At 40.0% G+C, this 19,853-nt stretch overlaps 1 protein-coding gene across 4 annotated transcripts in view; it reads left to right on the top strand.

The window, feature by feature from the left end:
- SLC14A1 (solute carrier family 14 member 1 (Kidd blood group)) overlaps window positions 1-19,853 on the top strand; it is a 54,827-nt gene that overhangs the window by 24,095 nt on the left and 10,879 nt on the right. For all 4 annotated transcript variants that reach the window (XM_069075399.1, XM_069075398.1, XM_069075397.1 and 1 more), the window contains 4 exons: window positions 1,762-1,890; window positions 3,281-3,467; window positions 13,973-14,120; window positions 14,269-14,403. In XM_069075399.1, coding sequence (XP_068931500.1) covers window positions 1,762-1,890; window positions 3,281-3,467; window positions 13,973-14,120; window positions 14,269-14,403 — 599 coding nt within the window. The remainder of the gene's footprint in view (window positions 1-1,761; window positions 1,891-3,280; window positions 3,468-13,972; window positions 14,121-14,268; window positions 14,404-19,853) is intronic.

Here is a 19,853-nt window from a genome sequence, read left to right as displayed (position 1 = left end):
TGTTACTTCTGCTTTGTACCCTTAACTCTGGGAAGTCCTTACTGTCTACCTCTTCTGCTTCTACTCCAGCACTGTTGAAAACTACTGGGGGAGCTCCTAAAACTTTAGTGACTGGGCCTACCACACATTTGCATTGTCTAAATTCAGCTGGGCACTCACTGCTGAATGACATTTATTTTGCTCATGTTACTGACCTTTCACATTATCCAGAGAGACTTTCCAAACCTTCCTCTTCTTCAACCCCTACCTCTATCTTTTTCTCATTTACTCTCAGCAAGAAAATCTGGCTGTCTGCTTGACTGAGAAGATTGAGAGTCATTTGAGAGAATTCTCTTAGCTTCCGCTTTTATTCCTCTCAATGTTCCCTCTTCCTTTCTAATTGCAGAGGAAAAGGTATCTCTCACCCTTAAGCTAACTTACCTCCCAATGCCCTCCATCTTCTCTGTTATCTTGTTATATCCATTACTAATTGCCTCTTACACGTGTAACTTCCCTTCAGTCTACAGACACAATGAAGTCTCCCCATGTTTAAAAAGCAAAACTACCTTGCTTTTGATCCTGCCATGCCTTGAAATTACCTCTTACTTTTCTCTTCCTTTTCATAGACAAACTTCAAAAAAGAGAGTAATTCATACTCATGGTCTCCACTGCCTCATTGGCTACTCATTTTGTCAGTCCCTTGGAGTCTGACTTCCAGCCACACTACTATACTGAAACAGGTCTCTCCAAGGTCACTGATGTCTTAATGATCACCAGAGCTAATTAAGCTTGTTTTTCCTCCTTTGGCTTCTTGATGGCTTTTGACTGTGATTCCTCCTGTTTTAAGAACCCTTGGCTTCCATAATACTTCGTGCTCATGATCTTTCATCTACTGGTTTTGGGGTTTTTTTGCCTTTTTTTTTGGAGGGGCAATTGGGGTTAAGTGACTTGCCCAAGGTCACACAGCTAGTAAGTGTTAAGTGTCTGAGGCTGCATTTGAACTCAGGTCCTCCTCACTCCAGGACTGGTGCTCTACTCACCGATCCACTTAATCACCTCTCTCCTGCTTCTTTTGCTAACTCCCCATCCTCCTCCTGCTTCTTAAACTTGGAAATCCCCAAGGCCTTCTCTTTTCTCCACAGATTCTCTTCTTCTACAATCTTATTATATTCCAATGGATTTATTATCACCTCTTTGGAGATTATTCATCACAGAAAAGGTTCAATTTCCTCTTTTTAAAGATGAGGAAACTAAGAAAATGGCAGAATATCTATGTGTAATGCCTCACCCAGGATCACACAGATAGTAAGTGAGAAGCAGCTAGGTGGTACAGTGGTTAGAACACTGGGGCTAGAGGCAGGAAGACCAGAGTTCAAATCCGACCTCAGATACTTACTAGTTGTGTGACCCTGGGCAAGTTATATAGCCTTTTTGCTTCAATTTCCTTATCTATAAAATTAGTCAGAAAAGGAAATGGCAAACCACTCCAGTATCTTTGCCAAGGAAATCCCAAATGGGGTCATAAAGAGTTAGACACAAGTGAAACAACTGAATGACAAGAATGTCAACCCAAGTCTCTGACTCCAAAATTGGGCCTCTTTTCTGTAATACTAGGCTTCTCCCAAAAGGATAGCTGTGATTGGTAGGATGGGGTCCTTGCATCAAACCTAGATCATTAGCTTTTACCCATCAGTCACAGCTCTGTCCTCTGAGGTCAAGCAGAACAGATCTAACCTCTGTTCCATGTTACAACCCATCACGTCCAGTGTCTCTTTCCTATAGGTCAGCAATAGCAGCTGGACTTCATGGCTATAATGCCACCCTGGTGGGAATACTCATGGCCTATTTCTGCAGCAAGGGAAGCTATTACTGGTGGCTTTTATTTCCTGTGACTGTTATGTCCATGTCATGGTGAGTAGAACCTGTTTTTAGAAATACGTGCTTTTTCATTTGCATCAAAGATGTGCATACAATTGAAAAAAAATAACATTCAATGCTGCTGGTTATTTGAGGTCACATACTAAAAATTTAGTGAATTCAACTACTATTTAATGCTGAAATGAATCATCCAGATTTATGCTCTAAATGCAGCCTCAAATTCATCTGTGAATCCCACATTAATATATGTATTCTGAATATTTACCACACAATGCTGAATGTATTTCATTCCCTTTTGGAGCATTTTAGTAACAAGTAAGAAAATGTCAAAATATGCATGTCTGATGTCAAAATTAGATGAGGTGGTCTTACTTCATCCTGATACCAAAGAACTGAGGTTTTGCTTGTGGTGAAAACGGCAAGCCAATGGGGCTATATCCAAATAAGTTCCAAGGGGGCTGCCCAAGGCTCAGAGAGTATAAGGAATTTGCACAGCTAGGAAGTGTCAGAAGTGGGATTTGAACCCAGCTCCTCCTTTCTCTGAATCCAGCCTTCTCTCTGCTACCCCTTTGCTGCCTCTCTCCTCCATGCTTATGATTTTAAAATAGAGGTTTCCAGTATTGGAAAATTCCACATGATGGCAAGTGCCTCAAAGCATAGATTTCCACAATATCTAAGATTCACAAGCCTTTTCCTAACTTTGCCAGTAATTCAATGCATTTTCATGAGATAATTTTTCAAGAAAATTGCTCGATTCTAATTGCCTTTCTTCTGTTGTATGCATGCAAAGGTGCCTCCTCTTGATTTTCTGTTCTGCTATAGAGGGTGTGGAAACCTGTGTCACTCAAGGGCACATGGACCACAATCTCTAACCAATCCAGAATACAGGATAGAAAACAAATTAAGTTTTTTGTATTTTTGGCAGGAAGGGATGTGAAGAGAAGATCTAGAAATTGGACAATTTATAGTCTTGAAAAGATGTCTGGAGTTAGGAGATTTGCCCTGAGTCACACATGCAGCACATGTCAGGGTGGGGCTTGAATCAAGGGCTTCCAGATACTAAAGCCAGGTCATTAGCCACTATCCCATTTTTCCTCTCATGAAACCCATTTTCTAAGTAAAGGTTTACCTTTTTGTATGCGACTTCAAGATATGAAAATCCAAATCACTAACACAGATTAAATCATGGAATGAATGCTTTTCTTGGCAGCAATATTTTTTGCTGTGTAACAGGAATCACCAGGATTATTTTTCTCAGTGACACTCTCCTAATGCATTTCTATACGTCCTAACTCTTATCAAGCTGGTATTTCACACAACCTTGCAGGAGCATGTTTTTACCAAGTCAAGTCAAAGTCTGCCTATGCAATAGTTTTCAAATTGATCTTCCTGGTTTGATATTTCTGTTTTATTTGTTTTTCAGCCCAATATTTTCCAGTGCATTGGGCTCGGTGCTCTGTAGATGGGACCTCCCTGTCCTCACCCTGCCTTTCAACATGGCGATAACAATGTACTCGGCAGCTACTGGACCTTACGACCCTTTCTTTCCCACCACAGCAGCCACAGTATCAGTTCCCAATGTTACCTGGTCCCAGATCAATGTCCCTGAGGTAAGAGTTACATTCTCTTTTCACATTTCCTCCTTGTACAAAATACAGTGAGAGACCTGTTACTTTCTTGTGCATGAGTATAAGAACTCTTGTGTGTCTAAGGCACCTCATTATCACTTTAAAGTCATCATAATCACCATTATTAAGAAATGTTGAAAATCAGGTTCAAAACAAAATGCTCTTGCAAAGCCCATTGGGCTCCAGATAACGTGAGATGAGTCTTACTGACTCAAGGCTAACATCCTAACTTTTTTATAGATTTCTGTCTGAACAACAACAAAAATGGAGATAATACTTCAGAATAGCTGCCTGGAAAGGCATGTATTTTATGGATTGCTTGAACATTGAATTGAGGAATGTCATTAAAATTGATCCTAGACAAAAAATGAATTTTGGAGCTGGAAGAAATCTTAGAGATTATTCCTTCACTACCTATGTCACAGGCAGCTGGGTGGCCCAGTGGATTGACCACTCCAACCCTTTTCTTTTCAATTTCTCTTTTCTCTGATTGCAACCCCCAACAAATATACATGGAGGCAGGTAGGTAGCACAGTGGATGGAGCACTGACCCTGAATTTAGGAAGATCTGTGATTGTGTTACCCTGGGCAAGTCATTTAATCTCTATCTGCCTCAGTTTCTTTTTTTTTAATTATTTACTTTTAGTTTACAACATTCAGTTCCACAATCCCTTGAGTTCCAAATTTTCTCCCCCTTCCTCTCCTCCCCTCCTTCCCCCCGTGGCAGCATGTAATCAAATATAGGATCTACAAATACCTTCATATTAAACATTAGTCAAGTTGTAAAGAAGGATTATAACCGATGGAGTGAACAACAAGAAAGGAACAAATCAAAACAAAAAAGAGAAAGAGCAAGTAGTTTTCTTCAATCTGCATTCAGACTCTGTAGTTCTTTCTCTGGATGTGGACAACCCTTTCCATCATGAGTCTTTTGGAGTTGTCTTCTAACCTTGCATTGCTGAGAGGAGCCCAGTCTATCAAAGTTAGTCATCACACATACGATGTGTCTGTAATTATGTACACATTTCTCCTGGTTCTGCTCTCCTCACTCAGCATCAGTTTCTATAAGTCTCTCCAGGTTATTATGAAGTCCATCTGCTCCTCATTTCTTATAGCACAATAGCATTCCATTACATTCATATGCTACAACTTCTGCCTCAGTTTTTTAATTTGAGTAATAATAATACCTACTTTGAAAGGCTGTTATGAGAATAAAATGGGATAATATTTATAGTGCTTCTTAGCACATAAGTAGGGACTATATTTTGTTGTGGTTCATCCTTTGTTTTAGAAGAGAACCAATGACATCAGATGTTGGGGTAAAATAGTGGATGATGGGTGATATCTTGACTTGTCTGTGAATTAGATTTAAGTAAGGCAGAGTTGCAAAAAAATTATCAGCCTCGTTCTCTCTTCCAAAGTCACCAAAGTCAAGAAGACTGGTGATGCCCCAGGACAGGGTGTTCGGGGAGGACTAACACCTCTGGTGTGAGGGCTTGCTGAGCCCTTTGCAGGGCTGCTCATCCACTTTTGGTGTCCACCTGCCACACAACTCTCACCTATAGGCACTATATAAAGTGGGGAAAAAAGAATTGGGAAGAAAGCTCTCTGTAAACCTTAAAGAACCACATAAAGGGGAATTGCATTCATTATACAACTATGAGATTATCAGATATAGAACTTGTACTTATTCTTTTTGTTTGTCCTTCATTCTCAAAGAGAACAATGACATCAGAGAGGTGATGCCATGACTTGCAAGTGAATTAGATTTAAGTGAGGGAGAGCTGTGCAAAGTCACCAGCCTCACTTTCTCCTCTAGAGTTATCTGGTCCAGTGGCCAGACATAAATTAGGATAACTGGAGATGGCCCAGGATGCAGTGGAGAACCTCAACTTTTTCAAGCTAAGGTCTTTACCAGGTGTGAGGCAATGGCCATTCGGTGATTAAGGATTAAGGCTTAATAAGAAATGAGTCAGAGAATGGGAAGAAGAAAGAGGAGGAGGTAGAAGAGGAGGAGGAGGAGGAGATACTATGTGGACAGAGAGAAAGAAAGAACTTGAAGGGAACTTGGAGATCACCTAGCCTACCTACCTCTGCCATTTTATAGATGAGGAAATTGAGACGTAGAGAAGGGAAGGGATCTGCTCAAGGCAACTCAGGCTCTAAGAGGTGAAGAAGGGATTCACACCCAGATCTTTAGGCTCCAAAGCCAATATTCTTTCTGCTATACTATGCAGCTGTCTCCCTTCCTTTTACAGAGAAGGAAACAGACTCTGTGAGAGTGGGACTGACTTGCCCAGGGTCATATGACTAGTAAATGAGTGATCTAGAATCAGAAAGCAGATGTCCTGGTTCCTTGGCCTTTTAATTGCCATAAACTGGGTTTTGGTCATTTTGATAGGATCATTGATTTAAACCAATCTTCTTATTTAATTGTTGAAGAAAATGAGGGCCACGGTAAAGTGGTTTGCTCCACAGACAATAAGTAATAAAGCCAACATTCAAATTTTCCATCTCTGATTACTAATGATGATAATAGCTAACTTCTAGTGCTTCTATGCACCAAGCATTATGCTAAGTGCTTTACAATTATTATCTCATTTGATTTTCCCAACAACCCTGAGAGGACAGGTCCCATTATTATCCCCATTTTACAGATAAGACTGAAGCAAACAGTTTAATTGACTTGCCAGAGGTCACACAGATAGTAAGTGTCTGAGTCCAGATTTGACCTCAGGTCTTCCTGACTCTAGGGCCAGAGCTCTGTCCACTGTGCCATCTAACTGCCTCCATATATATGGGATTGAAAACAGGAAAAAGAGAAACAGAAGAGAAAAGGGTTGAAGGTAGAACTGAAAGATGTGAATTCTGGGTCCACTTACTGTTTATCTGGCAAGTGTGATTAAGGTCATCTTGATAAATGCAAAGCAAAGAGAACTTGATATTAGAGGAAATGAGGGAAAACTTGACCTTTTTAACTCATGAGTGCTTGTTTTCTTTTCTTTTCTTTTTTTGAGTTGTACTTTTATTTATAAGCACTTGTTTTCAAAGACTGAAAAATGCTTTGGTGAATTTCCAGCTAAAGACCCCATATAGCTATTATTCTCTATATATACCAAACAGCTATTACCCAGCAAATTGGAGGACTGACTGTCATAAGTGACTACTTTTCCCTTTTGTCAGTGGCCCAGAAGGAAATGAAAAGAGAGAACTAAGTATAAGGAAATTAAAGGAAGGAAGAAGAAACATTCTAAAGATACAATCATATTTATAACAGCAATCCCAATCTGGGGGCCTTCAAAGTTTTGCTTCAGTGGTCCAGAGGAGACCAGAGATGTTTGAAGGCTACTCTGGATGATAAGGATGACTTCAGGATGGCCCCAACTCCAAGCTAGGACTATTCAGATGTTGGCACTACCCTAAGTTGGAAACAAAGCCATGGTGTAGCTTCCAATCTCCAGATAAAGCTACTATTCATCATAGTTCTTGGACAAAGGATCTAGGGCCAGGCTTTCATATGGATGTAATAATAATCGAACAATTAATCAACGCACATTATTAAGTGTAATATGTGTGAGACCTGTGATAATGCAAAGAAAAAGCCAAACAATACCTGTTTTCAAGAGGGGAAAATAACAAATGTATAAGTCAGTACTTACACAATAAATATAGTCCATGAAAGATAGCTTTAAGGGAAACAATCACCAGAACAGGCACTAGCTGCCCCCAAGACAGTACTTCCTCGGCCTGATGTGACAATGCCCTTCTCTCCTACATGGCCTGAATTTCTCACACTCAGAGTCTTTGTTTCCAGAAGGTCCCTGTTAAAATGCATACATGTTTTTAGAAGGGAAGTAAGAGGAAAGTCATGAGAAGACCTCTTCTAGGGCTCTTCTATTTGCACATTCATATGAATGAGTTTATCACATTGGCAAATTGTTACCCATGAAGGAACTAAGAGCCTGGTCCTGAGAGGGGAATGTGTGTTGGGAAGGAGAGGAATAAGGCAGTGTTGAGGTCCAATGTATTGGACCATGGAAGAGGGCAGGTCAAGGGGTGATGAAGTACCTGAAGGTACTTAGAAGGAGGAAAGGTAGGAAAGATAGATAATATTATTTCCATTTTATAAATATGGAGACTGGGGTTTAGAAAATTTGTGTCTTTTCTAAGCTCATTCAGATGGTAGGAAAGTCCTCCCTAATCCAGGTCTCCTGACCTCCAACCCAGTTATGTTTTACCATACCGTACTGCCTTCCCCAGGAAGAGCTATTTGCAAGACTCAAATGAGATGGTGTACATTAAGCACTTTGTAAACCATAAGCATTTCTACCTAAAGCCCTATAGAGGTAAGCAATCATTATTATAATTATGACTTCTCCATTTTTCCCCAGCATCAGCACTGAGCAGAATTTCAGAGCAGGTCATTCTCTACCCAACAGTGGGTCAGTTTGGGCAGATTCCACCCAAAGAAATCAATTCTGCCAAACCAGTTTTTTGGCAACCAGTGAATCTACTTTCTAGCTGTGGAATTGAATTTTCCATTTTCCAACTTGTCACTTTGACAGCACATAGGGATGAGTCCCCTGGCACAAACTGATACTAACAAAATAGGCAGATACTACTGAGAGAAGATAGAAAAAAAGAAGGTCAGTTAAACTATTCTCCAGTGGCATGTGACTTTAAACCATGCTGGCAATGAGATAAAATATTAGTTCCCGTTGTCTTTTAAGTTGATTTTTTGCAATACTTAATAACCCAAGAAATGTGTGCAGTGGTAAATAGGATGAGGTAAGCCACCCTTGTAAATAGTTTCATACAGCTCTTGTGCATGTCTCAGAAGCACATGAGATTCTTAGAATAGCATTCCTCCCATCCCTTCCCACCCTAACTAACCAATTGCAGTTATGTTTTAGTAAGGCGAAGGATAAGAGTGTGAGGGCCAGGAGGGACTTTAGAGATCAGCTAGGATGATGGATTTAGTGGATAGAGTCTGACCCTGGAATCAAGAAGACCTAAGTTCAAATCCTGCCTAAGATCCTTATTAGCTGTGTAATCCTAGGCAAATCACTTACGTGTTTGCCTCTATTTCTCATCTATAAAAGGAGCTGGAGAAGAAATGGCAAACCACTCTAGTATCTTTGCCAAGAAAATCCCAAAAGGTGTGAGCACTACATATAATTGGGGTTGGGGGGAGACCAAGAAAGGTTTCATGGCACCCAAGTTGAGCCTTGAAGAAGATGAGGACTGCACTGATAGGCAGAAAGGAGGAGTAGAGTCCAATCTGGGGCCGGGGTGGGGGGCAGGGGGAGAGAGAAGCAAAAGCAAACAGAATGGCAAGTTTGAGAAACAGTAATGCAGTTTGGATGGGATGTCAGTGGTGGAAAGGATAGTTATTTGAAATAAGGCTGAAAAGGAAGACAGGGAGGGAGGCAAGTTGTTAAGACTCCTAAAGTACCAACCTGAAGAATTTGTATCCTAAAAGCCATAAAGAGCCACTAAGGTTTTTGAGCTGGGGGTGAGGTGATCAGAGCTGTGCCCTAGGAAGATATCTGCTGCAGCTGTGTGACTGATGGGGTCAGAGGAAGGAGACACTGAAAGTAGGAAGTCCAGTTGGAAGCAGGGGGTAATGGAATGAGAGGCAGCATGGCAAAATAGATAGAGAATGGTCCTTGAAGGCAGGAAGGCCTAGCTCATGCTGCCTATGCAATGCTGAGTGAGGCACTTAACCTCTACTCTAACACTGCTGTTCATTCATGTCTGGCTCTTCAAGACCCCCTTTGGGATTTTCTTGGCAAAGATACTGGAGTGCTTTGCCATTTCCTTCTCCAGTGTTTCACCTTTACAGATGAGGAACTAAGGCAAATAGAGATTAAATGACTTGCCCAGGGGCACATAGCTAACAAGTGGTTGAGAGTAGATTTGAACTCAGATCTTCCTGAATCCAGGTCCAGTGTTCTATCCACTGAACCACCTAGCAATATTCTAACACACCTGCATCCGTATAAATGGTTTGATGAGAAGGAAAGTGATAATAATTGTCCACAAATTCCTATACCAATGGGGGTGACCCCAAAGGCTGAGCTCTGTCATTTTCTACCCTAGGGGAAACTAGGTGGTCCAGTGGCTAGAGTGCTGGATTTGACCTCAGGAAGGTCAAATCCCACCTCAGACACTTAATAATTGAGTGACCCTGGATGAGTCACTCTCTGCCTCAATTTCCTCTTCTGTAAAATGGGGATAATAATAAAAACAATCTCACAGAGTTATTATGAGGATCAAATGATATAATTTGCATAAAGTACTTTGTAAACCTTAACACACATATAAATGTTAACTGTTATCATTACCTTGCCAGAAAGACTTCAAGTATAGTCTTGGCAACAGATAGAGTCAGTTTTCTGAGCCTGGTTAAATATGTAAATGCTCTTCACCAGTAAACTGACCATGCAGGAATGAATTCTCTGATGTGAGCAACCTTTGAAAGAAAATCACCAAGCAGGCCTCAGTCTGGGCTGCCTCTGTGCACTTCTGTGGTTAGAGAGGCAAAATGACAGGGCGGGGGTGGAGGGGGGGGACAAAGAATGTGCATGTCTTTTAGACAATCTGTACATTTTAATTTAGCTTTTGTATTCTGATTATGAGATCATTCTCCAATAACCAAAAGCTCATATGCTCCTGGAAAGAACTGAATTCTATAAGTCTTTATATTCTCACTAAAAGAGGAGGAAGAAGAAAGGACAGCAATGGAAAGAGCATTGGATTTGGAACCCAAGTACCCAACTTTGTAGCCCAGTTCTACTATCTAAAACCCATATGACCTTGGGCAAGTCACAATCTCCCTGGGCTTCAGTTTTCTCATCTTTAAAGTGAAAGGGTTGGACCAGATGGCCTCTGAGGGCCTAACTTTAATGGTAGGATTTTAAGGCATAATGAAATAGAAGGATTTACTCCTTGAAGAGTAAAGGAATTACAAGAGTCCATTTTATTGTGTGGCAAAAGGCAACAAGAAATATAATTTTATGGTTCATTTGTTCATCTCACACTTCAGTGCTCATTAATGTAAATTTACAACAAAAAAAAATTGGGAGGAATTTTAGCTCGTGAAACAACAATGGTTGCAGTGGATTTTATTTTATTTTAATTTTTAATAGTATTTTATTTTTTCCCAGTTACATGTAAAGACAATTTTAACATTCTTTTTTTTTGAGTTACAAATTTTCTCCCTCTCTCTCTTCCCTCCCTCCTCTCTAAAACAGTAAGCAATTTGATGTAAATTATATGTGTGCGATCATGTAAAACATATTTCCATATTAGTCATGTTGTCAAAGTGAATCTTATGAAGAACTTGAAATGAACTTCCAAATTAAATCAATATATACTTTGATACTTGGTGATCGTGCTGCATAAGTAGGAAATGGTGAGAATTACATTATTAAACATGGATCAAGAAAAGGAATGAGACCAAAAGGTTTTTAGATGACACAGAAACCTTACATCTGTATATCAGAAATACTTTCTTTGACAAGAGGGTTGTGGGGCACTGGAGGATGGGGTGCTGAAAAAAAATCACAAAAAAAATTATATTGTTGGTATTTTAAGTGACAGGACATAACTCTAATAATCAGCTGTTTGGGTATAATCTATCTTATTAGAGAGCCTAGAGGGACATATGGAGTATTCAGGGAGGACCAGCACCTCTGATGGGAGAGTTGCCGAGACCTTTCCAGGGCTGCCCATCCACCTTTGGTGCCCATCTTCACCCAACTCTCATCTGTGGCTCCAAGAAGCCATAGCATGCTCAATAAAAGCATCTCAGCAGATGAGCTAAACCAGGGTGAGGGTAATGGCAGGCCTCAAGCCCATCAGTGAATTAGAGGGACTGTCTAGAAGGAGCATGTGAAGATCCTGGAGAGAATGGACAGATGAGAATGATTTGTTCTAATAGCCATGAAGGTGACTGAAGCAGGTGCTGTTGAGCATTTAGAGCTTGGTCAGACATCAAAGATGCCAAAGTCATCTGCTGTATCCCAGGTCATCACCAGTTCTCCTTTTTGTCTTGCCACTGGACTTGGATGATTAGAAGAGAGTGTGGCTGACAACTTTGTGCAACTCTGCTTCACTGAAATCCAATTCATGTGCAGGTCAAGACATTACTCTGTGATGTCATTGGTCCTCTTTGAAATGAAGGACAAACAACAAGAGCTCCTAGTTAGATCAAAAGTCAAAATTAATATTCAACTAAAAGAAAGGATAAAACTGTTTTAAAATAATGTGTGTCACCGGAATAAATCAATGCTGACCTATTCAAATAAGCTAAGCTAATAAAACTTACTGCACTAAGACTTTTGGAACAGTCCTTAAGGTTGGTAAAGCACTTTATATAACACTGTGAGGAAGGTTCTGGAAGTATTATTTTCATGTCCCTTTTTTCTGTTTTGTTTTTTTTGCTTTTTTTTGGAGCAGCAATTGGGGTTAAGTGACTTGCCCAAGATCACACAGCTAGTAAATTTATTAAGTGTCTGAGGCTGGATTTGAACTCAGGTCCTCCTGATTCCAGGGCCAGTGATGTATTCACTGCACCACCTAGCCACCCCATGCCCCTTTTTCTAAAGAGAATACTGAGGCTGAGACATGTTAAGTAACTTGTCCAGCATCACATAACTAATAAGCGTCTCGGTTGAGATTCATATCCAAGTCTCCTTAATTCAAATTCCTATGCTCTGTCCACTTCTCAGCCAATGGCACTTGAAGACATCTTGAATTTCCTTCTCACATCTGGACTTAGATCTATTTGCCAGGACACAGCTGGTTCACCTCCTTTTTGACTTTTACCATTTCCCCCAATTATGGAATCTCAAATATGACTCTGATGTATACAGTTGTGTAATGAGATTGCTTCCAACTAAGATGAATTTCCCTTTTTTCTCTTTTTTTTTCAAGGCACTGGGGAGAAGTGACTTGCCCAGGGTCATGCAGCTAGTAAGGGTCAAGTGTCTGAGGCCAGATTTGAAGTCAGGTCCTCTTGAATCCAGTGCACCATCTAGCTGCCCCAAGATGAATTTACTTTTAAACATCATAAAACTGTTTCAATCATAGCTACAGACTTAATTTGTTACTGTTAAAAAGTATGCACAGATTTAATGAAGCCAATATACATATCATCTTGAAATAATTTAAGGTGTTTTTTATACTACTTAACAACCAAGACAAACAGGGAAATAGTCACAAGAAAATTAATCACTTGGTTTCCATCGATAGTTCTATTGTGAAGGATAAACTTTTATTATATTAAGTCGGACCCTATGCCTTCCTGGGAATCCTGTTCTGTGGAAAGAAAAAAAAACATTGAGCTTGAGCCTATTTAGGAAATCCATCCATAGCTGAGTGTTTAAGAATATTGTGTGCTTATTGCCAATGATGACTAACATAAAGAAAGTCTTGTTGTTGTTCAGTCACATCCAATTCTTTGTGACCCTATTTGGGGTGTTCTTGGCAAAGATATTGGAGTGGTTTGCCATCTCCTTCTCCAGCATGTCCACATTTTACAGAAGAAGAACTAAAGCAAATAGGAACTAAGTGACTTGCCCAGGGTCACACATCTAGTAAGTGTCTTAAGGCCAAATTTGAACTCAGATCTTTCGGACTCCAGCCTGGTGCTCTATGCACTGTATCACCTAGCTGCCTGAAAACCTTAGACAAATATTTGTAGTCAACAACAGAATTGTAAGCATGGTCCTGATGAATCAATTAACTGTTAATTGCTTCTGATTTTATAGACATTTTAGACTAAGTCAAGTCTTTAAAAGCATTTATTATTATTATCTCCTCTTTTTTGTTGGGGTTCAGATAGAAGTGGTGTTGGGACTAGAAGCTATCCATCCTACTATTATTTCTTTAGAGTCAGTGTTTAATTGTCACAAGGTTTTTTTTAGTTGAATAAAAATAATAGGTTTGGAAGTAGGTTCATCACAGGCATCCATAGTACAATTCCAGTAGTATACAGCATATCAGAGATGACATGCACCTCATCCTCTTCCCACATGATTATGGTATCCTCTGCTAGGTCTCTATGATTTGAAAGCTTTTTATTCCATGGAGCTTGGAGACTAACCATTTGGGATCTCAACATCTATTAAAAATATTATTCTTGAGTTTTTGTAAATCAGTATTATTATTATTAAAGACAATAGTTTGGTCTGTAATAATAAGAATTATTATTAATATTAGCAATAGCTATATTTTCTCAAGTATAGCAGTTTATGAAATTATCTTGTCCAGGGATAGTGGCTGGGGTCATTGGAAGAAATACCCACATTGATCAAATTACACAAATTCCAAAGTGTCAAAATTCCATCTTAGATGATTCATTCTGTCTTATCTGCCCTGTGGAACTTGGTTCAATATCTATAGCTCTTACCAATATTCACTTGAGGATGTTTATATTAACTATGTATTTTTTTTGTGGGGGTGGGGGAATGATTTTACAGTTACTCAAAGCCATCCCTGTGGGAATTGGTCAGATCTACGGCTGTGATAATCCTTGGACTGGTGGACTTTTCCTGGTTGCCATTTTCCTCTCCTCCCCAATCATGGGCTTGCATGCAGCAATTGGATCAACAGTGGGGATAATAGCAGGTACTTCCACTGTCCCTGGTAGGGGTGGGTCTCTTGAATGAAGTAGATGATATGTGGGGATCTCATTAAACTTCTGCTAATCCAGTTCTTTCAGTATACTGGGCCCCTTCTTGAAATATGCACTAACTCCACTTCTCTTGTGTGATAGGGATGACCCTTTCAGTTTCATTTGAAAATATCTACGCTGGATTATGGGGCTACAACAGCTCTCTGGCCTGCATAGCAATAGGAGGGTTTTTCATGGCTCTCACTTGGCAAACTCATCTCCTGTCACTAGCCTGTGGTATGTATCTGATGCAGCTCCAAGGCTGGGTTAACAGCTATGGGTTGGAAAAAAAAAAAAACCACTGACCTAGAAGCATCAGAGTTAGGACAGATGCTCTTAACCATTTTAGTGTCATGGACCCCTTTCTCAGTCTGGTGAAATCTATAGACACTTCAGGGTAATGTTTTTTAATGCATAAAATAAGATATACACGATTACAAAGGAAACTAGTCACACCAAAATAATTATCAAAATATGTATTTTTTTAAAGCAATTGGGGTTAAGTAATTTGCTCAAGGTTACAGTACCAGTTATTTTGTGTGGGTGCCAAGTATCTGAGGCCAGAACCAATCCCAGGCGTCCCGACTCCGGGGCCGACTCTCTTATTCACTGCACCACCTGGCCACCCCTAAATATGTATTTTTTTTAAACCAAATTTCATGGGCCCCAGGTTCAGAACTACTGACTTAGGGTGATAGGTTTAGAATAAGAATGGGGCTTTAGAGGTCACCTAACCTAACCTGTTCATTCTACAGATAAGGAAACTGAGGACTAGAGCTAGAAGGAACCTCAGATCGTATAGTCACCCTAACTTTAGAGAGGAGGAAAATGAAGACCAGAAGTTAAATGATTTGTTCAAGGTCACAGAAGCAGTAAAAGAGCAGATGGGTACCTTGACCCCAGGGCTCTTTCCATGATACCACACTGTCTAAGTCCCTGTCTGGGTCCCTGTTCTATTTCATCCACTATCTTGAGTGTGGCCTTAATGTCAAGAAACAGTTGCAGGCAGAAAGGAGTCTGTCCCTCAAAGCTATCTTCCATATACAAAGCTATGCTTAGATGTACTGTCTAAGACTGGCCCTGCCTTATGAATAGGGAAGGACCTTAAAGGACCCCTTCTTTGACACAAAAAGGAACTGGAAGATGGACAAAAGTTGTAAAGTTGATAGATATAGATAGATACACACATATGTGTACCTATGTACTCATGTGTATGTACATATATGTGTGTGTATATATGTGTGTGCGTGCACATATACATAACCTATAATAGTATTCCCTTTAGGTGGAGTGGTAGCTGGCCATTCAGAAGGGCACGGCCCAGGGATTATTGGGATACAAATGGAGCTATTGAACTCAGGAAGTAGCATTGGCCAATTAGAGTTAGGAATCTTCTGCACTCTGTGACTCAACAATTTTATATCCTGTAAATTTATTTGTTCTACCAACTTTGTCTTGGCAGCTGGCAAAGGCCTTTTGAAAAATTCAACCTCTGTCTTAGTTGCCCTAAGGGAAATAGCAGGATGTGGGGGGTGGAGCAGAGAGACAGAGACAGAATGCATAAAGAATTCAGAAGAAGATAGGGTATAGGTGAGTTTTGGGGAGGAAAGGGGTGGAGTCAGAATGTCTCTAAGACCTTGTCCAATGGTACTGACTCTGTTTCTCTAAACAGAAGGGGCTGAATAAATAAAACCAAAAGCATCCCGAATGGAACAAGGGTATGATTCTTTCTGCCTAGGATCTTTATGCAAGGAGAAAGTCACTTGATCTTAATTTCTTCCTCTGTCGAATGGGAATAATCATACCTACCCCCCATCTACCTCATCAGGTTGTTTTGAGTGTAATAAGAGATGATAATGATGAAGCAGTTTAAAAGCACTAAGTGCTATTCAGATCTAAGCTGCAATTATTGTTGTTATTATTACTCAGGGGAAAATGAATATAAGTTGTCCTTTAGTATTCTTGATACTCAAGATATGTGTGACTTTCGGTAAGTTTCTTAACATCCTGGACCTCAGTTTCCTCAGCCACAAAATGATCTACATTGTTGTCATCACCAGGAGAATATTTCAGGCCAAAGAAATCAACAGCAAATTATTTTAAGCTAAATACTAAACCACCTCATTAGGTGCATTGGCTAATTAGGCTGCTAACTTTGGGAATCATTAATTGTCTAATCAAAACTGTGTTGGAGATGAGGGGGACCTTGTTAACTCATTTATTTATTTAAGTCCTTTGCTCAAGGTCATGTAACTCCTTAGTGGCCCAGCTAGGGATCAAACTTGTATCTCCTGATTTCTCTGCCAGTGTTCTTTCTGGTACACCATAATGTCTCCTTCCGCAGAGGCATTCTATGGCTCCACGACATTAAAATATTAACTGATGGCCTAAAAAAGCTAACTTTTTTTCCTATAGTTCTCACATCTGTGGAGTGGTTTATTCTTTTATAGTCACTGTTTGTTTTGGAAAAATAATAGAAGCCGATTTATCTCTTTGGCTCATATTGGCATGGAGGTGACCCTGGGCTCTTGAAGGTCTCTAAAAGTGGGGCACAAGCTCTGGAACATCCTGCCATGCTACAAAGGTTTAGAGAACGGTCTCAGTGATAGTCTATCTCATTTCTGATGACCCAACTATCAAGAAGTTCATCACCACGACCCTGGTCACTGGGTGAGGAACTCTTTAGTCATTGTTATTCAATTGTTTCGGGTGTGTCTGACTCTTCATAACTCCATTAGGAGTTTTCTCTGTAGAGATGCTAGAGTGGTTTGCCATTTCCTTCTCCAGCTCATTTTACAGATGAGGAAACTGAGGCAGACAGTGTCTGAGGCCAGATTTGAGTTCAAGAAAATAAGGCCTCCTGACTCCATGCAGACTCCGTCTGGCACTCTATGCACCTCACTGCACCAAAGAACTTGATAAGATCCTCAAAATTAAATCAACACATACTTTCATACTTGGTGACTTTGATGTGTGATGGGCAACAGGAAGAAGAGAAAAAATATTTTGGAGAATATGTCACAGTATTAACAGAGAAAAGAAATCAAAAGCTTGCTAGACCACACTGAAACATGCCTATATGTCATGAATAGATACTTTCTTCAAGAAGGGAGTCAGGAGGCACTGGACATAGAAAGTACCAAATAGCATCACAGAAAAAGGAAACTGATTTATTTTAACATATAAATAATTTCCAGAATACCTAAAGGACCTAGAAACCACTTTAACCAGAAAACATTTGTTCTTACCAACCCCTCTCCCTGCCCCAAAAAAATAATGGCATCCTGGGTAAACACCAATTTCAAATATAACTTCAGGTGCAAAATTTCATGGAAGAAGATGGTGGAAGATCATGAATGGTATCACTTTCACAGAACTAAAGCTGGAAGGGACCTTGGAAATCATCTAGTCCTACTCCCCTCATTTTACAGATAAGGAAACTGAAGCCTACAGGATTTGTGACTTGCTCAAGGTCACATAGGCAGCAAACATTAGGAAGGATTTGAACCCAGTTCCAGCCAATGATCTTTCCATTGTACAAATTTTTGAATGAGACAAGATTAAGCCAGACTCTCCGAGGGCACTACAGAATTAAATTAGGAGAAAAAACAAACAGCCTGTACAATAGCAAAGATCTGTTAAGACTTTTAGGAGTGGCTAGGTGGCTCAGTGAATAGAGTACCAGCCCTGGAGTCAGGAAGACCTGAGTTCAAATCCAGCCTCAGACACTTTAACACAAAAACTAGCCATGTGACCTTGGGCAAGTTGCTTAACCCCAATTGACCTGCTTTCCCCCCTCTAAAAAGCTTTAAAAAAAAAAGACTTTTATAACAAAGTATTTTCTTCAATGACAATGGCATTGGGCTCTGACATCATAACTCCAGTGGGTATAGAAATGGCATTAAAGAAAACAAAAAAGATAAAAGCAGCTAGATGGGACCAAATAGACACAGACAAGATTTGTGCTGGACACAACACAATGTGAAAACACTGAGACATTGATTCTCAAGATACTTGAAAGAAGAGAAGATGCCAAATGCTTGGGAAAATCTCAGATGTTATTAATTCTTCAAAAAAACCATGAAGAAAAAAATCAGTAACTACTGATCCATATGCCAATTTTCCCATCTCTATAAAATCTTTATAAGAGTTGCATGATTTACATTGTATACATATATCTCAAAGATATCATTAATTAAGTTGTGCAAAGGGAAGACAATTCACAAATCATATTCCAAAGCAAACCACATTTTTAGAATCACACAATCAATAAAAGGTACAGAGAACACTATATCCCATGGTACTGATTGGCTTGTTGGCTAGAGAAACAACATTTGATACTAAGTTGGGTGCTCTTTCTTTTGCCCCTCCTGGAATATATAACTAGCCCCTAAAATAATGTATATGAAAGTATTTAGGTTAATGTACCAAGTAACAAATTAGAGATGAATGAATGAAGTGTTTGATCACTTATTATGTGCCAATCATGATGCTAAAAGCTGGGGATAAAAATAGGAAAGGTGATTCAGTTCCCAGTCTAAAACAATTCTTATTCTAATGGGGGAAGACACACAAAAAGGAGAACCAATAAGACTATACTAAGGTAAACGAGGATGTTTCCATTATGTGTACTTCCTGTCCTCAGGAAACCTACAATTCAGAGGGGAGAGTATGTAGATGAGCGAAGTGTTAACTAAATACAATCACAGAATCTCAGGGTTGGAAAGGACTCCAGAGGACATCTACTCCAACTTGTACCTCAACAAAAATCCAGTCCCCTTCCCATAGGGTTTTACTTGCATGTAGTTCCTGTCCTTAAGAAACCTGTAAGAATGGGGCAGCTAGGTGACACAGTGAATAGAGCACTGGCCCTGGAGTCAGAAGGACCTGAGTTCAAATTTGATCTCAGACACTTAACACTTACTAACCATGTGATGTCGGGCAAGTCACTTAACCCCAATTGCCCTGCCTTCCCCCCTCCAAAAAGAAAAAAATAAAAGGATGGGGTGGGGGAAACCTCTAAGGGGAGAGAAGGGGAAAAGATCTACTTGGACAAGTGGAGGAATAAGTAGATTGTCTAAACATTTCCCCCCAACATAATATTCCAATATCTCATTATGACATTGCATAAACCTTGGGTTCCCCGTTGGTGCTTTGTGCTTGGGTCAGACACTGTTCCTTCCACCCTGTTTGTTGCTGGATTCAGGGACTAAGGCTAGGCCTCATTCTTGGCAGTGATTTCTGGGTTTGGCCACAGTCTCCTGGTGGCTCAACTTAGGTTTTGGCTTACACCAATCCAGTCCCAGGTGCTACCCTGGCTCTTTGTCCTGTTGTGACTCAGGACAAAGACGAGGGTTGCCTGGGCACTTGACTGGTCCTATCTCGTACTATGGGTCCAGATTTCTTGTGTTCTCTACCTACCCTGGTCTGAGCGTCCAAAGGTTTCTTGAAATTTTCTTGTAAAGTTCTAGACTGGATGAAGGCACTTATAGCCATTTCTCTTTACTTTTCTTTACTATTATTGCATTTCTAGTGCTTTTATAGAGATTTGCTGCAGTGTTTCTTTAAGACCTCGGATGCAGGAATTTTGACTTTGTTTTCTTCTGAGTGTGTTTGGATCTTTCTTGTCATCACAGTAACTTTCTAGGGTCAGAATTTTTTTCTGTTTGCTAATTTTCCAGCCAACT

Source organism: Petaurus breviceps, unplaced genomic scaffold, assembly GCF_028583685.1.
Source record: "Petaurus breviceps papuanus isolate PSGF00001 unplaced genomic scaffold, PetGlider_PUasm1.0 151, whole genome shotgun sequence".
NCBI classification, from domain to species: Eukaryota; Metazoa; Chordata; class Mammalia; order Diprotodontia; family Petauridae; genus Petaurus; species Petaurus breviceps.
This window is presented reverse-complemented; position numbering and strand designations above follow the sequence as displayed.